The sequence below is a fragment of the Melanotaenia boesemani genome, chromosome 14, assembly GCF_017639745.1.
Source record: "Melanotaenia boesemani isolate fMelBoe1 chromosome 14, fMelBoe1.pri, whole genome shotgun sequence".
Classification (NCBI taxonomy): domain Eukaryota; kingdom Metazoa; phylum Chordata; class Actinopteri; order Atheriniformes; family Melanotaeniidae; genus Melanotaenia; species Melanotaenia boesemani.
This window is the reverse complement of record NC_055695.1, coordinates 2,612,297-2,630,101: the sequence shown is the minus strand read 5'-3', so window position 1 is coordinate 2,630,101 and position 17,805 is coordinate 2,612,297. Positions and strand designations below refer to the sequence as shown.

The window sequence follows — 17,805 nt, the reverse complement described above, 5'->3', positions numbered from 1 at the left end:
TGACCCAACTTCCGTGGAAAATCCTCGAGACTTTCCCTACAACGTATGGACTCCTGATGAAGTTTGTCCCTCATCGCAACCTATCCTTTATATCAGAAATCCTTAATCCTGGTCCTCGAGGTCCTGCAGGCTTTAGATGTTTCCTGCTCCTACACACCTGATTTAAATTAAATCCAACAGCTTGTCAAGTTCTGCACAATGAGCCATTAACCTGAATCAGGTGTGTTGAAGCAGGAAAACATCTAAAACCTGCAGGACAGAAGAAGAAAAAAGTTGGTTTGTTGATAATTTGGGCTGATTTGAGTGCAAAGACACATGGGACAGGCTGAGACAGATAAACACAAAGCATCTTCAAACTGACCTTAAATAACCTCTGAGTCACTAATAACTGGAGATTAACAGAAAATGACTAAACATAGAAGAAGACACAAAGAAAGACGTCAGAGACACGAGGACACAAGAACAAGCTTAACGAAAACAAGACATCCAAAAACTTATTAACTCATAACTTAAATAAAAACACAAACTTACAAACAGACATAACATCTGCAGACCAGAATTTATATATTGGAAATAAATGTAAAAATAAATTTGAGGAATTAATTGTTCGTCACTGTGATGACCCGGATTTCTGTTAAATAATTACAACAAAGTGACGTCATCCCAGCTGTATTAATCTGTCGGAGCATCATCATCATCATCATCATCAGGAGCTGATTCCTCAGGCTGAGACTCAGAGGAAGAGGAGGGAGGAGGCGGAGCACGCCCTCTCCTCCTCCGCCGCTGCCGCAGATCCATGTGACAGTCTGCACCTGAGGAAGGAACCTACCTGTGGATCGTCGTCTACCAGCAGCACCATGGGGGTCTCTGCGTCCAGTCTGCTGGATGAAGCGAAATCCAGCTACATCAAAGGTAAGAAACCCACAGATGAAGAGTGAACAGGTAACGATCCGCGCGCGTTTGGTTCGCTTTGGTTTGGAGCCACGCGGCGGGGACGCAGCGCGCGGAGGAAACGAGCCACAGACGTTTGTCGTGTTCTGATCCAACTTCCAGCTCGCGGCTTCTCACCGTCACGACTCCAAGTTCATGTCGGAGAGTTTGGATCAGGGAAGAGTTGCGCGTGGGGAGTTGTTGAAACGGTGGAAGATGTTTGAGTTTCCTCAGATGAAAATATGAATCCGCTGGGAGTTGGAGTGGAAAAACACGGCTGACCTGTCCCCCCAAAGATCCGAATCTCTGCTAAACCTGCCCGTCCGTCTTTTTTCTTATTTTACCACCCACGGTAACATCCTCAGACGGAACCCCCACCCCCCACCCCTCTAGGCAGTTTTATTTTTTGCTGGCAAATGACGGGACCAGGAGAGGATCTGGCGCAACCCTCAGCTGTAAATCATCAGGTTACTCCAGCCTTTCCGGTCCTGCAGGGAAAAGGAAAGCGAGATTTCAGTCTTTTTGTCTGCAGACAACACAAAAAACACGCATCAGCTCAGTGGACAGGTGCGCACCTCCACAGGTGTTCTGCAGGAATGTAGACTGAGATGAACCAGGATAGTTGGGATCTGAGCTGTGGGCTTGTTAAAAATGTGTCCCACAGTCAGAGATGTGATCCAGAGCTGAGCTGTGCAGGACAGGCGCTTTGTTTTGGTTCATGTCTGCTGCAGTGAAATTTGATCAATGAAGCTTTTGTTCCACATAATGACATCTTTAAATCTACTTTTCTCTAATATTTCTGAAGAAGTGAGCATGTTTGTGCCTTTTGTTGCTCCGAGAAATGAAAACAGACAGAAATGAAGAATCTGAGGCTCAAATTTGAACAAAGATTAAGTTTTGTTTCTACTGTTGCGTTGCTGGTTGATCGAGTTCTACTGGGTCATGAAAATCTGAGAAACAGTCGTTTGTTATCAGGACGGGTTAAAACGATGTGAATACCTCAAACAAACAACACACTCTTTATTTACTGATCATAGACCGAGTCCGAACAGGTCCACCCTCACTGCTTCCACCGGATGGTCAGCATCAGCCTGAGCTGCTGATCGATGCTCTGATTCATTGATGTGTGTGTGAGCTCCTCTAACAGCAGGCGTGTGTGTGAGCTCCTCTAACAGCAGGCGTGTGTCAGTTTGATGCTCTGCAGCGTTCAGGTGTGTCAACGCAGTCAAGGAGGAATGGTTCTGATGGAGGTTTTCCTTCCTGGTGCTGGTTCTGGTTCTGGTTCTGATGGAGGTTTTCCTTCCTGGTCCTGGTTCTGATGGAGGTTTTCCTTCCTGGTGCTGGTTCTGGTTCTGGTTCTGATGGAGGTTTTCCTTCCTGGTCCTGGTTCTGATGGAGGTTTTCCTTCCTGGTGCTGGTTCTGGTTCTGATGGAGGTTTTCCTTCCTGGTCCTGGTTCTGATGGAGGTTTTCCTTCCTGGTTCTGATTCTGATGGAGGTTTTCCTTCCTGGTCCTGGTTCTGATGGAGGTTTTCCTTCCTGGTTCTGATTCTGATGGAGGTTTTCCTTCCTGGTTCTGGTTCTGGTTCTGATTGAGGTTTTCCTTCCTGGTTCTGGTTCTGGTTCTGATGGAGGTTTTCCTTCCTGGTCCTGGTTCTGATGGAGGTTTTCCTTCCTGGTTCTGATTCTGATGGAGGTTTTCCTTCCTGGTTCTGGTTCTGGTTCTGGTTCTGATGGAGGTTTTCCTTCCTGGTCCTGGTTCTGATGGAGGTTTTCCTTCCTGGTTCTGGTTCTGATGGAGGTTTTCCTTCCTGGTCCTGGTTCTGATGGAGGTTTTCCTTCCTGGTGCTGGTTCTGGTTCTGATGGAGGTTTTCCTTCCTGGTCCTGGTTCTGATGGAGGTTTTCCTTCCTGGTTCTGATTCTGATGGAGGTTTTCCTTCCTGGTGCTGGTTCTGGTTCTGGTTCTGATGGAGGTTTTCCTTCCTGGTTCTGGTTCTGGTTCTGATGGAGGTTTTCCTTCCTGGTTCTGATTCTGATGGAGGTTTTCCTTCCTGGTTCTGGTTCTGGTTCTGATTGAGGTTTTCCTTCCTGGTTCTGGTTCTGATGGAGGTTTTCCTTCCTGTCCTGGTTCTGGTTCTGATGGAGGTTTTCCTTCCTGGTCCTGGTTCTGATGGAGGTTTTCCTTCCTGGTTCTGATTCTGATGGAGGTTTTCCTTCCTGGTTCTGGTTCTGGTTCTGATGGAGGTTTTCCTTCCTGGTTCTGGTTCTGATGGAGGTTTTCCTTCCTGGTCCTGGTTTTGGTTCTGATGGAGGCTTTCCTGCCTGGTTCTGGTTCTGATGGAGGTTTTCCTTCCTGGTCCTGGTTTTGGTTCTGATGGAGGCTTTCCTTCCTGGTCCAGGTCCTGATGAAGGTTTTCCTTCCTGGTTCTGGTTCTGATGGAGGTTTTCCTTCTTGGTCCTGGTTGTGATGAAGGTTTTCCTTCCTGGTTCTGGTTCTGATGGATGTTTTCCTTCCTGGTTCTGGTTCTGATGGAGGTTTTCCTTCTTGGTCCTGGTTGTGATGGAGGTTTTCCTTCCTGGTCCTGGTTTTGGTTCTGATGGAGGTTTTCCTTCCTGGTTCTGGTCCTGGTTCTGATGGAGGTTTTCCTTCCTGGTTCTGGTCCTGGTTCTGATGGAGGTTTTCCTTCCTGGTTCTGGTTCTGGTTCTGATGGAGGTTTTCCTTCCTGGTCCTGGTTCTGGTGGAGGTTTTCCTTCCTGGTCCTGGTTCTGGTTCTGATGGAGGTTTTCCTTCCTGGTTCTGGTTCTGATGGAGGTTTTCCTTCCTGGTCCTGGTTCTGGTTCTGATGGAGGTTTTCCTTCCTGGTCCTGGTTTTGGTTCTGATGGAGGTTTTCCTTCCTGGTCCTGGTTCTGGTTCTGATGGAGGTTTTCCTTCCTGGTTCTGATTCTGATGGAGGTTTTCCTTCCTGGTCCTGGTTTTGGTTCTGATGGAGGTTTTCCTTCCTGGTCCTGGTTCTGGTTCTGATGGAGGTTTTCCTTCCTGGTTCTGATTCTGATGGAGGTTTTCCTTCCTGGTCCTGGTTTTGGTTCAGATGGAGGTTTTCCTTCCTGGTTCTGGTCCTGATGGAGGTTTTCCTTCTTGGTCTTGGGCTTGTTCTGTAGACTCAGGACCTGGACGTCCCTTCTACTGGCTCATTATTTTGCTGTGGTTTGTTTTTACTCTCAGTCCTGGTCATTAATGGACTAATAATAGAACTAAATGAAGGAGTCTTAAATAATTGTTTTCTTATTAAAATCCAGAGAGTTTCATTCTTTGCTGCTCTGTCTCCTTTCAGATGCTGAAGAAAAGTTAATTAGCAGAAAATTAACGGGCAGAGAGAAATGAGCCCTTTAGAAGAGCCCAGGAGTCTGAGTTGGGTCAAATTGTGGAGCAGAACGAACAAATGGATCAGATCAGATTGAACCAGTAGGATTCAGGAGATTCGGGTTCTGTCAGCATTAACGTGGAGTGGCTGAACGTCAGGGAGGCTGGATCCTCAGAGATCCAGTGGGGTCTGGCTGAGAGCTGGCAGAGTTTCAGCACATCAGGACCAAATGTGAAGCAGCTGTGATGCTGCTGGACTGAACTGGGCCAGCGTTGCCTTCCAGCTTCTCATGTGTCCTCCAGCACTTTCAGGACACTTTGATGGTGAACTGGCGTGTCTGATTCTGGGTTTTATGGCCTGTTTCCTGTTCATCACTCATGTTTCCACATTCAGCAAAAGTTCAGCCAGAGCTTTTAATAAGCATCTAGAGATGCACAAAAATTCTTTTCTCTGTCGTTTGGAGCATGAGATTCATGTTTTCTACATTTTCATTACGCAGCATAGATCTAGAAGGAGCAAAGGCAGAGCTGCAGCGTTATTTCTATCTGTTAATTAAAACATTTTTGATCCGTTTATGAGAGTTTTATGTGTAACATGCCAGAGGAGAATGTAATCATGCTCAGGGTGATGCCTTCAAATGACCTGGAGTCCCAGTTGATCATAAAGAAGAACCTTGGTGACAACATGCTTCAAAAAGTCTGTTTTTAAAGTCGTTCAGTGGCCTACATGTAGTTTTATTGTTTTAAGATATTTGAGCGAATTAAATGGAAAAAACATAAACTTTCAGCCTTTTTCTGACTGAAATTTTTACTGCAGTGCTGAAAAAGCTGCAGATAACTTCTGCTGCTGCTGCTGGTCTGTGTGTGATGGTGTTCAGGCTGTACGGGGTCAACGCTCGGCTGAACCCGGCGTGTTGGAGGCGAACAAAGTGCAGGTAAAATGTAAAAAAAATAACCCTCAGAGAGAATCTATCGGTGTTGACACCAGCTGCTTTGCCTCTGCTGTTGCCATGGTTACAGGAGACTGTCTTATATGCTCACAGTGGGGAACAGGAGCTTAAAAAAAGGATCCTTTGCCACAGTTTGAGCTTGAAGTGCTTCTGGTGTTTTGTTTTGGTTGCCACCGTTAACGCGCAGCGTCATGGTGAATGTAAGACTCGGTGTGCTGGAGGATGGAGGAGCCAGTGGTCAGACTCTGATTTCACGATGCAGCTCTGTAAAAGCTGTTTGGGACCTCAGTCTGCAGACTCCACGACTCGTCTCTGTTGTCGTGTCTTGCTTTGTCAGTTTTTCCTGGCTGCCGTTCAGTGCAGGGCCAAAACTCAGACTGAGAGGCCGAAGCTGCGACACAGCGTCCATTTCTCATGGTGAAACATTCCTGCCTGTCAGAGTGCAGGGTGGGACCACAGGGTTGGGTCGGATGAGACACTTCATACTGTGTGACTCATGAGCTGACAACAGTCCAGTTTTGATGGTGGTCAGCCCTTGACACATGAATTGATGCATTTTGGGGTCTTATTAGAGATTCAGAGGTTTTTGAACCTCCTCTTGACTAGAGCTGTAGTTTAGAGCTACAGTACAGAAGATGTTTGTAGAGGCTAGGAAGCAGTAATCCTAACATGTAGCATAGCAAATTCACAGGGAGAAACTCTGCTTACTGAGAGCTTCTCCGAATCTGGCAGATGTGTCATTTTCCTTTTTACTTTTAGAGCTATGACCCACAGTTTGTGTAATCTGTGTTAGATTAGCTCATGACTGTGCAGGGCTGGCTCTAGCTTTTAATAGTGATTGCTGTGAGAGTTGTTGAGACTCTGGCATTCCCAGTCTTTGTTTTTTCTGTCAATGTTCCATTCTTCATGCTGTGTCACCCAGCCTCCAGCTGCCATTACACAACTGCTCAGATATTCAAAGGAGCTGAGAAACTGAGATCTGAATGTGCTGCTCTCCACAATGAGAGGAAACTGCTGCTCCGGCTGGAAACCCACCTGTTGTTTACTCGCCTCGACTGTCTGCAGAGCGCCATGTAAATGAATGAAATCCGCAGCCAATCACTGTGGAAAAGAAAGTAATTGAGAATTATCCAGAATATCATGCGATTTGGGTAAAACTAATCTGAAGCTGTGTGAAAGGAAGTGACATCACCTCAGCTCCCATGACAAAGCTAGTAGAGCGCTAATGTAATATTTTATCTTTTCATATTAACGCATGTCCTTGTAAAGACACACTGCAGCCTCTTAAAAAGCCCATTAATCAACATTTTAGTGAATTCAGCCAATTACAAATCCTGTAAAGGTGTTAAGATCCTACAAAACTTATTCTTTAGCCTTTGTTGGAGCTAGTTCTGGTGTGACGGTAAAAGTGTTGTTCAAGTCAGTTCCTCAACATGGAATTTGATATGAAGAGGACGTTAAATAATTCTCCATATAAGGTGTTATTACACACAGCCTTCAGGTTAAAAATGAGTCGGTCATTCTGGAGTTGGGGCGTAGAGCTTGACAGGAAGACTAGCAGCAGGAATGCTAGTTAGACTTTGTTAGCAATGTTTTCCAGCTCAACTTTAAAATGAAATTAATTTTAAAATACACTTTTTATATACCAACAAATACAAACACCACATGGAGTCATTGGTAGTGTTACAGTGCTGCTCTGCTAGCTGCTCCAAGAAACCATGTTTGAGTTAAAAGCTAGCATGTTAATAAGACGTCTGTTAGCATACTAACAGTTGTTAACAAACCACTAATGAACGAGGCCTGCATGGATGTCATTGATTTATGTTAATTTTTTATTAACTTTTATTAATTTGGACAACTGCTTAAACCACAGTATTGATTAAAGTCAACAACAATGCTATTGCTAACTGACTCCATGATAAAGGTGCTCCCTTTTTACACTTCTAGAAGCAAAATATGTCACTATTTTACTTTTAAAATTCAGGTGGATAGTGTGTCCAGGCATTTTATTCTTTTATGTTTTATTCAAACCCTTATGAAGGAATTTCTTTAAATGTAGTCAGATATTTAATTTCTAGCCATAAGCGCTGCTAAAACTGATGTAGTTAAAAGATCTTGTAGACCAGTGTTCAGTGTAGGACAGTATGTAAAATATAAATAAAAACAGAATGTAACTCCTAAATCTCATCAAGCCATATTTTATTCCCGATAGAACAAAAACAGCATATCAGATGTTGAAACTGAGACATTTTAAAATTTCATTACTTTGTTATGAATCTGATGCAGCAACATGTCTGTAAAAAGTTGGAACAGGAGCAACAAAAGGCTGAAAAAGTACCTGGTACAAACCAGAAACACCTGGAGGAGCATCTGACAACTAACCAGGTTACCTGGTAACAGGTCGGTAACATGACTGGGTTTTAATGTGATCAATTTTTATCTTTTTCTTTGTTTTTCTAATACACTTGTATTTTTTTCTGCACCTTGCTGTAATGTTTTTATGTTTTGTGTAAAGCACTTTAAATTGTCTTGTACATGAAATGTGCTGTACAAATAAATTTGCCTTTGCCTATAAAAGGAACATTTCAGAGCGGCAGAGTCTCTCAGGTGGAAAGATGGAGGTTCAACAATCTGAGACAAACTGGGTGTAAAATTTGTGGAACAATTTCAGAAAACTTAACTGAGATAGTGTTTTTCTTGCCATGTTGGTGAAATGTTCACTGGGGTCTTTAGACATTTCAGATGTTTTATTTTTATGTCTTGCCGCTTGAGGAAGGTGATTTTCACTTTTGAGGCTAAGGCTCCATTTAAAAACAAGATAGATGCAGCCAGCACTTCAGTTTCCATGTGAAGTTTATGTTTAAAGGCAGGTGACTGCGACAGCAAGCATGAGGAATGTGGCAAAAATGTGGACCTTTACAACTTTGCATCATCCAGGTGTAATGGCATGCAAGGGGCAAACAGGCTCTGCAGCGTGTCAGAGGTACTGACAGTGGGATCTGTTTGCATGCTTGCCTGAAACAATCTCAATCAGTAACGCCCATCTGAAACTGTTTCACTGCTTTAATGACTGGGTGTGTGACTCGGATACAAAGAGCATCTTTAAGCTGGAAGCCAGCTTTTTATCTAACTCAGTTTAGTTTGGAAGAATTATTCAACTGGGTCATGAAGAGGAGCAGCGGCTGCAGAAAGATCCCATGAAAGGGTCCAAGTATTTATCTGGGTAACTTTAAAGCCGTATATCGAATCATCTTCAGGACTGATGCAGCTGATCTTCAGCCTTACAGAAGTTATGATGTAGATGTTTGACTGCTGATCAGCTGCTGAACAGGAAGAACAGTTGTGTCTGCACGGCTCCTTAACAGCATTTTTATAAAACACAAACATTTAATTTTTACTTAAAATGTAGAAATGGCTTTTATTATAGTGATTGGACAGAACCTACATTAAGGATCATTCATCACAATCACTCCCCGTAACAGCCGGTGTGCCCCAAGGTTCTGTCCTGGGGCCTCTTCTGTTTATCATTTATATCCTCCCGCTTGGTCACATTTTCCGCAAATACAATATCAACTTTCACTTTTATGCAGACGATACACAGCTCTACATCTCATCAAAACCAAATTCTTTTGTTCCGCCTTCATCCCTCTCTGACTGTCTTCTTGAAATCAAGACATGGTTCTCTTCCAATTTTCTTAAACTCAACAGCAGCAAAACAGAAGTTCTCCTTGTCGGCACACCCACCACTTTAACCAAATCTCACAGTTTCTCTGTTAACATTGACAGCTCTTCTATTCTCCCCTCCCCTCAGGTAAAAAGTCTCGGCGTCATTTTCGATAGCACCCTTTCATTTCATTCACACATTAATAGCATCACTCGGTCTGCCTACTTCCACCTCCGAAATATCAACCGCTTGCGTTCATCTCTAACTCCACATGCTGCAGCTATCCTCGTCCACAGTCTGGTCACCTCAAGAATCGATTATTGCAATTCACTTCTTTTTGGTCTCCCCGATAAATCACTTCATAAACTACAGCTTCTTCAGAACTCTGCTGCCCGGATTATCACTTGCACACCTTCTTTTCAACACATCACACCGGTTCTCAAACAACTTCACTGGCTCCCAATAAAATTCAGAATCAACTACAAGATCCTGCTTTTCACCTTCAAATGTCTCCATAATCTGGCCCCTCCATATCTGTCTGACCTACTCCATATAGCTACTCCCTCCCGCACTCTCAGATCATCTTCCTCCATTCACCTTTCTGTGCCCCGTGCCCGTCTCACCACCATGGGGAGCAGAGCCTTCAGTCGCTCTGCTCCCCAGCTCTGGAACACACTCCCACCTGAACTCCGGAACATCGACTCACTTCCATCATTCAAATCACAACTTAAAACTCATCTGTTTAAATTGGCCTTCTCACCTTAATGTTTTTAACTGTCTGCTGCATGATGTTTGTTTTGATGTTTTGTCTTATGTTTTAACTGATTTTAATTGTCTTTTGTGAGGTGACCTTGGGTCTTGAAAGGCGCCTTGAAATAAAATTTATTATTATTATTATTATTATTATTATTATTACATTGGATCAATGCCATCACCTGTTTCTGGTGTGTACCGCTCTCATACATCCCTCTATATCCATTTGAAATACTTGTTTTTCTTTTCTGTTGTTGTGTTTTTGTGAGCCTGCAAAATCGCATGATTCACAGCCGAACTACAAGCGCAGTCCAAGTACCCAGATGTTCTTTCTCTGCCCATTATTCAAGGTGCATTAAGGGGCTTCTTGTGTGACTTTAGACCTCCAAACATCCCTTATTGTGCTGCATAACAACGAGCAACAGCAGGAGGAAGAACTGCTTTTAGTCACAAACTGTATTTTCAAGACTCCCTTTAGGCATGAATATAGATTTAAAAACTTTAGAGGTGCAGTGTGTAACAAAATCATTGGTTAGTAACAGAAAATTTTAATATCTCTCTGTTTGTATCTAATTTACATAAATAACTTGTGTTTTTATTCTCTTAGAATGAACCATAAACTTAAAGTGGGTCCACATACATGCAGCTGCCACTATTTTTACTACTGTGTCTCTGAATGGACAAATAACTCCAATAAATGTGTGTGAAGCTTTAAAACTGCAGCACCTGCTTTGTTTGATTGGTGTTAAAGCACCATTGGAGATAAGTAATACCTTAAAAGGACCATAGAAGAAGACAGTACACATGTACACCATGTTGAAGTTGTTGCCTGTGGTGCTGACGTTGCTGCAGCTGAGGCCCCTGGATCCGTTCACACATAAAACATCTTTATGTCTGGAAGAATTTTGGCCAATGACGGACACCATACATTCACTACTTCGTATGCCCATCTTTATCATTACATGGCAGTCATTCTTACACACTGGACCTTTTACATATTAAGAATAAATCTGCCTGAAAACTGGCTGATTTGTCTGGAGCAGCTGACCACCGTTAGGTCAGCTGATGGGTGGTTGCAGGGCGCTGCGTGTCGGTTTCTCTTTAATCCGTGTTGTTTGCACATCATTCATGTAGAAAAATACATTTCTAAGCCATGCATGGAGGGATAATTTGTCAAGTGCAGGCAAAGCTGAAAACCCGGACGTAAGGTGACATCTCTGCAAAGCTCAGATCCTGTAAATCTGAACTCTGGATGTTTCTATAAGATGTGTGTGATGGACTTGTTTATAGAGGAGTGAGCTATCGGCTCTTTGAGTGAATGTGTTTCGTAATATTCAGGTTTGGGTTGCTGGTTGCTCGTGTTCAGCTTATCTTTGTGTTCTGTGATGTTTACACGAGAAGTTGTGCAGCTTTCAGCAGAAGGAGTAAAATCAGCTGGAAACCGTCGGTGCTGCTGTAGAAAGACGTGAAGGTGAAACTGGAACATCAGGGATAAATCATTCTGTTGAGCTATGATGGACTGAAACTTGCCATGCTCTGCAGCTGGGTGTGTGTGCTTTCAAAACATACAAACGCTCATATGCTGGCTGGCCAAATAAAAGGTCGCACACACTAATATTTGTTTGGACCGCTGGACTAGCTTCGATTCCAGCTGCATTCACTGTGGCATTGTTCCCACAAGTTACTTCTATCCAGCGTTGCGTTCATCTTTCTCCAAGATCTTGTACTGATGATGGAGAGTTCAAACACTGTGCAAAGGCTTCTCCAGCACATCCCAAAGATTCTCAGCGGAGTTCAGGTCTGGACTCTGTGGTGGCCGATCCATGTGTGAAAATGATGTCTCCTGTTTCCTGAAGCACTCTTTCACAGTCTGAGCCCCATGAGGCCTGGCGTTGTCATCTTCAAATATGGTAAGATAAGATAACATAAAATAAGATAAAATAAGATAAGATAAAATAAGATAAGATAAAATAAGATAAGATAAAATAAGATAAAATAAGATAAAATAAGATAATATAAGATAAGATAAGAAAATTAAATAAGATAAGATAAAATAAGATAAAATAAGATAAAATAAGATAATATAAGATAAGATAAGATAAGATAAGAAAATTAAATAAGATAAGATAAAATAAGATAAGATAAAATAAGATAATATAAGATAAGATAAGATAAGAAAATTAAATAAGATAAGATAAAATAAGATAAGATAAAATAAGATAAAATTAGAAGATAAGATAAAATAAGGGAAATTTACATACCACAGCAGTAATGTGCAGGACAGAGGTACACACACAGACTAAGGGAGGGGAGCAATAACAACAATAGCAGCAATAGTTACTATATTTATTCTACAGAGACGTTCTATTAGGAAATTAAGTTTTTTACATATAATTAAGTGGTGGGAAACAGTCGGTGTGATGAGGGGGCAGATAGACGGGGTGTTATATGGAACGACCTGCGGCAGCTCCTTCCTGCACTGGGGGTGTAGCAGCTGAACCTAGACCTAAACCTAGACCTGATCCTAGACCTAAACCTAGACCTGATCCTAGACCTAAACCTAGACCTGAACCTAGACCTGATCCTAGACCCTGAACCTAGACCTGATCCTAGACCCTGAACCTAGACCTAAACCTAGACCTGATCCTAGACCTGAACCTAGACCCGAACCTAGACCTGATCCTAGACCCCGAACCTAGACCTGAACCTAGACCTGACCAACTGCAGCAACTCCAGATCATAGACTGGCCCCACAGGCTTGTACAGCAGTATGATGGCTGCTTCCCTTCGTCCTCCTCTCTTCTTACCCTGATGCTCCATCATTCTCGACCAGGGTAGATCTGGACTCATCAGACCACATGACCTTCTTCATGGCTCCAGAGTCCAGTCTTCATGCTGCCTAGCAACCGGAAGCCTTTTTCTCCTGTTAGCCTCACTGGTTAGTGGTTTTCTTCTGGCTGCTCAGATGTTCAGGCCCTGAGTTCCTTCACGTTGTTTAGTGTGTGTTTCACTATTAAACGTGCACACACACTCTGCCCTCCTCTGCTCGCCCTGTCTGGGTCTCTGTCCAGCATCTTTCTGCCTTGCAGCGACGTGCTTTGTGTCTCAGGTATTTCCTGACAGATGACACTGAAATCCTCGTCACTCCAGAAAAACCCCACTCAGCACAATTTTAACAATTAAATGAAAAAGTTTAACTTTTAAACTTGTTTAAAACCAATTTTAGAACAAGTTTTTTCCCAGTGAATTATAACTGTAGTGAAGCATTGTGAGGAAACCTGCTCTTTCTATTTACTGTGTGTTTGCATGTTAAAATGTGTGTGAAAACATGTGACATGTGCTGTTGTGCTGTTAATGCCCCACACACCCACCCTCACATACAGCTTCTTCTTAGCGTTTAGTCACTGAACGGATGACAAACACAAGCTGGAAATTTAATTTAATATAAGGAATTTAATTAAGATTGAAATCTTTTTGTAATTGGTTTTTATGAAAGAAAAGCAAAGTATTATCTGTATGTAAACAAAACTATATTATACAACCCCAAGACTAGGTCTGTGTAACATGTAAATAAAAACATAACACACTGATTTCCAAATCTCATCACGCCATATTTCTGTCCCAGTAGAAGATACAACAAACTGAGACATTTTACCATTTCATGGAAAATATGAGCTGATGGTGAATCTGATAGCAGCAACACGTCTGTAAAAAGTAGTTCCAGGGTGATGTTCAGCATACTGCAGCATCCCCTTCTCTTAACAACAGCCTTGTCCCAAGCGCACAGAGATTCCTCCTGATTCTCTGATATACACTGTAGATGGTGGGATCTTGGAAGTCTTTACAATTTTATGTTGAACATTTTTCTGAAATTGTTCCACAGTTTTTAGACCCAGTTTGTCTCAGTTGGTGAACCTCTGTCCATCTTTCCATCTGAGAGACTCTGCCTCTCTGAAATGCTCCTGCAGTTGTTTTATTTATACCAATTACAGCCTTTTGTTGTTCCTGTTCCAACTAAGAAAAGGTCAGAACTGGTAAGAGGGAAAGACTAAAGGTCTGAATGTCTTTGTTCGTGTTGGTTTTCCAAGATTTTCCAAGTTCGAATAATGTAGTATTTGTAACTAACTGCCTCCAGGTTTTACCTTCTCTGTCCATTTTGACCAGACTTGCAAATCTGTGCTAAGACTTTTTTCCACATTGCACTTTAAAAAGAACCAAATTTAGTTTTAAAATTGTTTTCCCTGAAGACTGAATTTAACTCTCCACCACATACTTGTAGTACATTCAGTTCGGTCCTACGAAGGCTGCAGGCCTGCAGGTTTTAGATGTTTCCCTCCTGCAACACACCAGACTCAAAACATTTTACTCTTCATTTAAACATTTTACTCTTCATTTAAACATTTTACTCTTCATTTTAACATTTTACTCTTCATTTAAACATTTTACTCTTCATTTTAACATTTTACTCTTCATTTTAACATTTTACTCTTCATTTTAACATTTTACTCTTCATTTAAACATGTTACTCTTCATTTTAACATTTTACTCTTCATTTTAACATTTTACTCTTCATTTTAACATTTTACTCTTCATTTAAACATTTTACTCTTCATTTAAACATTTTACTCTTCATTTAAACATTTTACTCTTCATTTAAACATTTTACTCTTTATTTAAACATTTTACTCTTCATTTTAACATTTTACTCTTCATTTAAACATTTTACTCTTCATTTTAACATTTTACTCTTCATTTTAACATTTTACTCTTCATTTTAACATTTTACTCTTCATTTTAACATTTTACTCTTCATTTTAACATTTTACTCTTCATTTTAACATTTTACTCTTCATTTTAACATGTTACTCTTCATTTTAACATTTTACTCTTCATTTAAACATTTTACTCTTCATTTAAACATTTTACTCTTCATTTTGACATTTTACTCTTCATTTTAACATTTTACTCTTCATTTAAACATTTTACTCTTCATTTAAACATTTTACTCTTCATTTAAAACATTTTACTCTTCATTTAAACATTTTACTCTTCATTTTAACATTTTACTCTTCATTTAAACATCTTACTCTTCATTTTAACATCTTACTCTTCATTTTAACTTTTTACTCTTCATTTAAAACATTTTACTCTTCATTTAAACATTTTACTCTTCTTTTAAACATTTTACTCTTCTTTTAAACATTTTACTCTTCATTTAAACATTTTACTCTTCATTTAAACATTTTACTCTTCATTTAAACATTTTACTCTTCATTTAAACATTTTACTCTTCATTTTAACATTTTACTCTTCATTTAAACATTTTACTCTTCATTTTAACATTTTACTCTTCATTTTAACATTTTACTCTTTATTTAAACATTTTACTCTTTATTTAAACATTTTACTCTTTATTTTAACATTTTACTCTTCATTTTAACATTTTACTCTTCATTTAAACATTTTACTCTTCATTTTAACATTTTACTCTTTATTTAAACATTTTACTCTTTATTTAAACATTTTACTCTTCATTTTAACATTTTACTCTTTATTTAAACATTTTACTCTTTATTTAAACATTTTACTCTTCATTTTAACATTTTACTCTTTATTTAAACATTTTACTCTTCATTTTAACATTTTACTCTTCATTTTAACATTTTACTCTTTATTTAAACATTTTACTCTTTATTTAAACATTTTACTCTTCATTTAAACATTTTACTCTTTATTTAAACATTTTACTCTTCATTTAAACATTTTACTCTTTATTTAAACATTTTACTCTTTATTTAAACATTTTACTCTTTATTTAAACATTTTACTCTTCATTTTAACATTTTACTCTTCATTTTAACATTTTACTCTTCATTTTAACATTTTACTCTTTATTTAAAACATTTTACTCTTCATTTTAACATTTTACTCTTCATTTTAACATTTTACTCTTCATTTAAACATTTTACTCTTTATTTAAACATTTTACTCTTCATTTAAACATTTTACTCTTTATTTAAACATTTTACTCTTTATTTAAACATTTTACTCTTTATTTTAACATTTTACTCTTCATTTTAACATTTTACTCTTCATTTTAACATTTTACTCTTCATTTTAACATTTTACTCTTTATTTAAACATTTTACTCTTTATTTTAACATTTTACTCTATTTTAACATTTTACTCTTCATTTTAACATTTTACTCTTCATTTTAACATTTTACTCTTCATTTTAACATTTTACTCTCCATTTTAACATTTTACTCTTCATTTAAACATTTTACTCTTTATTTAAACATTTTACTCTTTATTTAAACATTTTACTCTTCATTTTAACATTTTACTCTTCATTTTAACATTTTACTCTTCATTTTAACATTTTACTCTTCATTTTAACATTTTACTCTTTATTTTAACATTTTACTCTTCATTTTAACATTTTACTCTTCATTTTAACATTTTACTCTTCATTTTAACATTTTACTCTTCATTTTAACATTTTACTCTTCATTTTAACTTGGTTAGATGACACAACAGGAAGGGGTTACGCAGCTTATAGTTGACGAACTTCTTGTCCTTACAGATCAGCGATGTGGAACGGCTCTGGATGTACAGATGATCAATACATGTTCTCCAGAAGAGAATTAGATCCTTCATCAAACGCAATCTGATGTTCTGACCTTAAAAGAAGCATCAGAGCTAATTTCCAGCTCTTATCGAGGCTGCTGCTCTGATTCTTCTGGGATATTCACTCGAAGAGGGGACAGAAAGGCTTTTCAGTTTTAGTTCATCAGTTCTTCGTCTAGGGATAAACGTTTGCGTGTTTTCTGATGCTTCCTCATGCGTCCTGCATAGTTGGGAGCAGCTATCGCTGCACCTTATTGGACATGTGGACAAACACACCTTCATGTTTTCTGCAGAGCAGATTGTTAATGTGTTTATTTTGGCATTAAAAAGCATGTGGTTAGGTTTAGGAAAACATCACCGCTTGCTTTAGAACAGACTTCCTCACAACATTTACTGCACATAACACATTTTCTGGCTCATCTCGTCTGCTGAGAGAAAAAAGCTCCAGCTGAAATCTAATATTTACTCATGCTGGTGGGTGTCAGGAAAAGAAAAACTAAATGTTTGTTTAAACATGAAATCACATATTTATTCTTGCACTAAGCACCTGGACAGAACCGTAGTTTGTCTCATCATAAGGAAGCTCATGTTTATTTCTAAGTGTTCAGAGTTGTAGAGACACGGAGGAAATGATCGGATCATGGGTGGGAACATCAGGAATGAGTCCACTACATCGGCTGAAGAGATTCATAGTTCCTGGAGGAGCCAAATTCAGGACCTGCTGAGAGGAATTCCAACACTTCCTTCCCTTTGAAGAGGGCTGAACCTGATTATGGCGTCTCAAACTTAATGTGATGGAACCTGATCTTGTTCTGGGTTTGAAGGCAGGCTGTTTTATTGTGCTCTGGCAGTATTGATGTTTATGGTGGAGCAGGTTTCTCCAGTGAAACTGGGGCTGCTGCATCTTTTTACTGCTTACAAGCACATAGCTGACATACCAGCATTCCTCAGTGATGATGGACGGCCTCCTGTCTAATCTGTCTCAGCAGTCCATGTTCAGCCTTTGTGTTGTGGGTCATTGAGTATAATTTAACACAAAGCAGATTCCACATCTTCTCCTGGGTGTAATATTTAGAGAAAGTGAGATTTTTTTCACCCACTGCAGGATTATTCTTTAGGTTTGCTCCTTTTAGCTTGGCTTGGTGGTTAGGTGTGGCTCTTTGGGTTTTATGTTGCAGCTCGTGTGCAACAGGTGCAGCAGGTGGAGCGTCGCCACAGCAGTTTCTAACCAGCGGTTTCTAACCAGCGGATCCAAAACTGAAACTCATTGTCACAGAAAACAGATTCTGAGTGAAATGACCAACAGATTGTCTTTAAATCTGCAGCCAGAGCACTCGCAGGGAAAAGAAACGTTTTTAACCTGCTTACATTAAACTCCTTCTTTAAAACCTCAGTCCTTTAACCTTTTTAGTCATTTATTTACTATTTCACTTATGACAGCAGAATGATAGTCACATATTTCATTGGCTTGTGGTGGGATCAGGGAGATGTGTGTGTGTGTGTGTGTGTGTGTGT

At 39.8% G+C, this 17,805-nt stretch overlaps 1 protein-coding gene across 1 annotated transcript in view; it reads left to right on the top strand.

Moving 5' to 3' along the window:
• Positions 1-704: 704 nt before the first annotated feature.
• Positions 705-17,805, top strand: part of niban1a (niban apoptosis regulator 1a) — a 45,783-nt gene continuing 28,682 nt past the window's right edge. The window contains exon 1 of the mRNA XM_042005807.1: positions 705-912. Coding sequence (XP_041861741.1) covers positions 858-912 — 55 coding nt within the window. The 5' untranslated portion in view covers positions 705-857. The remainder of the gene's footprint in view (positions 913-17,805) is intronic.